This window comes from Sinocyclocheilus anshuiensis, unplaced genomic scaffold, assembly GCF_001515605.1.
Source record: "Sinocyclocheilus anshuiensis isolate Anshui unplaced genomic scaffold, SAMN03320099.WGS_v1.1 scaffold411, whole genome shotgun sequence".
Classification (NCBI taxonomy): domain Eukaryota; kingdom Metazoa; phylum Chordata; class Actinopteri; order Cypriniformes; family Cyprinidae; genus Sinocyclocheilus; species Sinocyclocheilus anshuiensis.
In genome coordinates this window covers 921,254-921,866 of record NW_015549608.1, presented here as the reverse complement: position 1 = coordinate 921,866, position 613 = coordinate 921,254, and the positions used below count along the sequence as shown (strand labels likewise).

Below are 613 nucleotides of genomic sequence, written 5' to 3'. Positions count from 1 at the left end.
ATAAATATATTATATATATATATATTATAGTAAATATAAAACATTATTATTATTTAATAATAAATTGTTTTATTTTATTTAAAATAAATAAAAAAATGTTTTATTAAATTATTTAATAACACAAATAAATATAATTTTTTTTGGTTTATTTGATTTATTTTTGGGGTTATTTTGCCTTTATTACGATTTCCCACTCCTATATTTACTGTAAATATTCATCCATGACATTGAATGTTTTGGCTTTCATCACTGTTTATGTTCCATAATCAAACATTTTAGCTGAGGAGGTTTCTGAAATTTGGTTGATTTGACTCATTTGTAATTGAAATCTAATTAAAAATGCTATTACTTGTGTGCTTTTGAGGCAGGTTCTGTTCAGAGTCAGTGTCTCACGCCCCTCTTTCCTCTCTCTCTCTCTCTCTGTGCAGCACACAGATCTGTGTCAGTACATGGACAAACATCCCGGCGGCCTCCATCCGGACAACATCAGGGTGAGTGAGACATATGATGAAACGCTTCTCATTCTCATATTGAATCTTTCAAGTCTTAAAGGGGTCATAGGATGCTACATGCACTTTTACAAGCTCTTTGGAGTGTTACAAGCTCTTGGTGC

General features: G+C 31.2%; 1 protein-coding gene across 1 annotated transcript in view; it reads left to right on the top strand.

The window, feature by feature from the left end:
- The window catches only part of LOC107659075 (cyclin-dependent kinase 14-like), a 97,658-nt gene that overhangs the window by 24,301 nt on the left and 72,744 nt on the right, over window positions 1-613 (top strand). Inside the window, exon 5 of the mRNA XM_016447889.1 lies at window positions 429-491. Coding sequence (XP_016303375.1) covers window positions 429-491 — 63 coding nt within the window. The remainder of the gene's footprint in view (window positions 1-428; window positions 492-613) is intronic.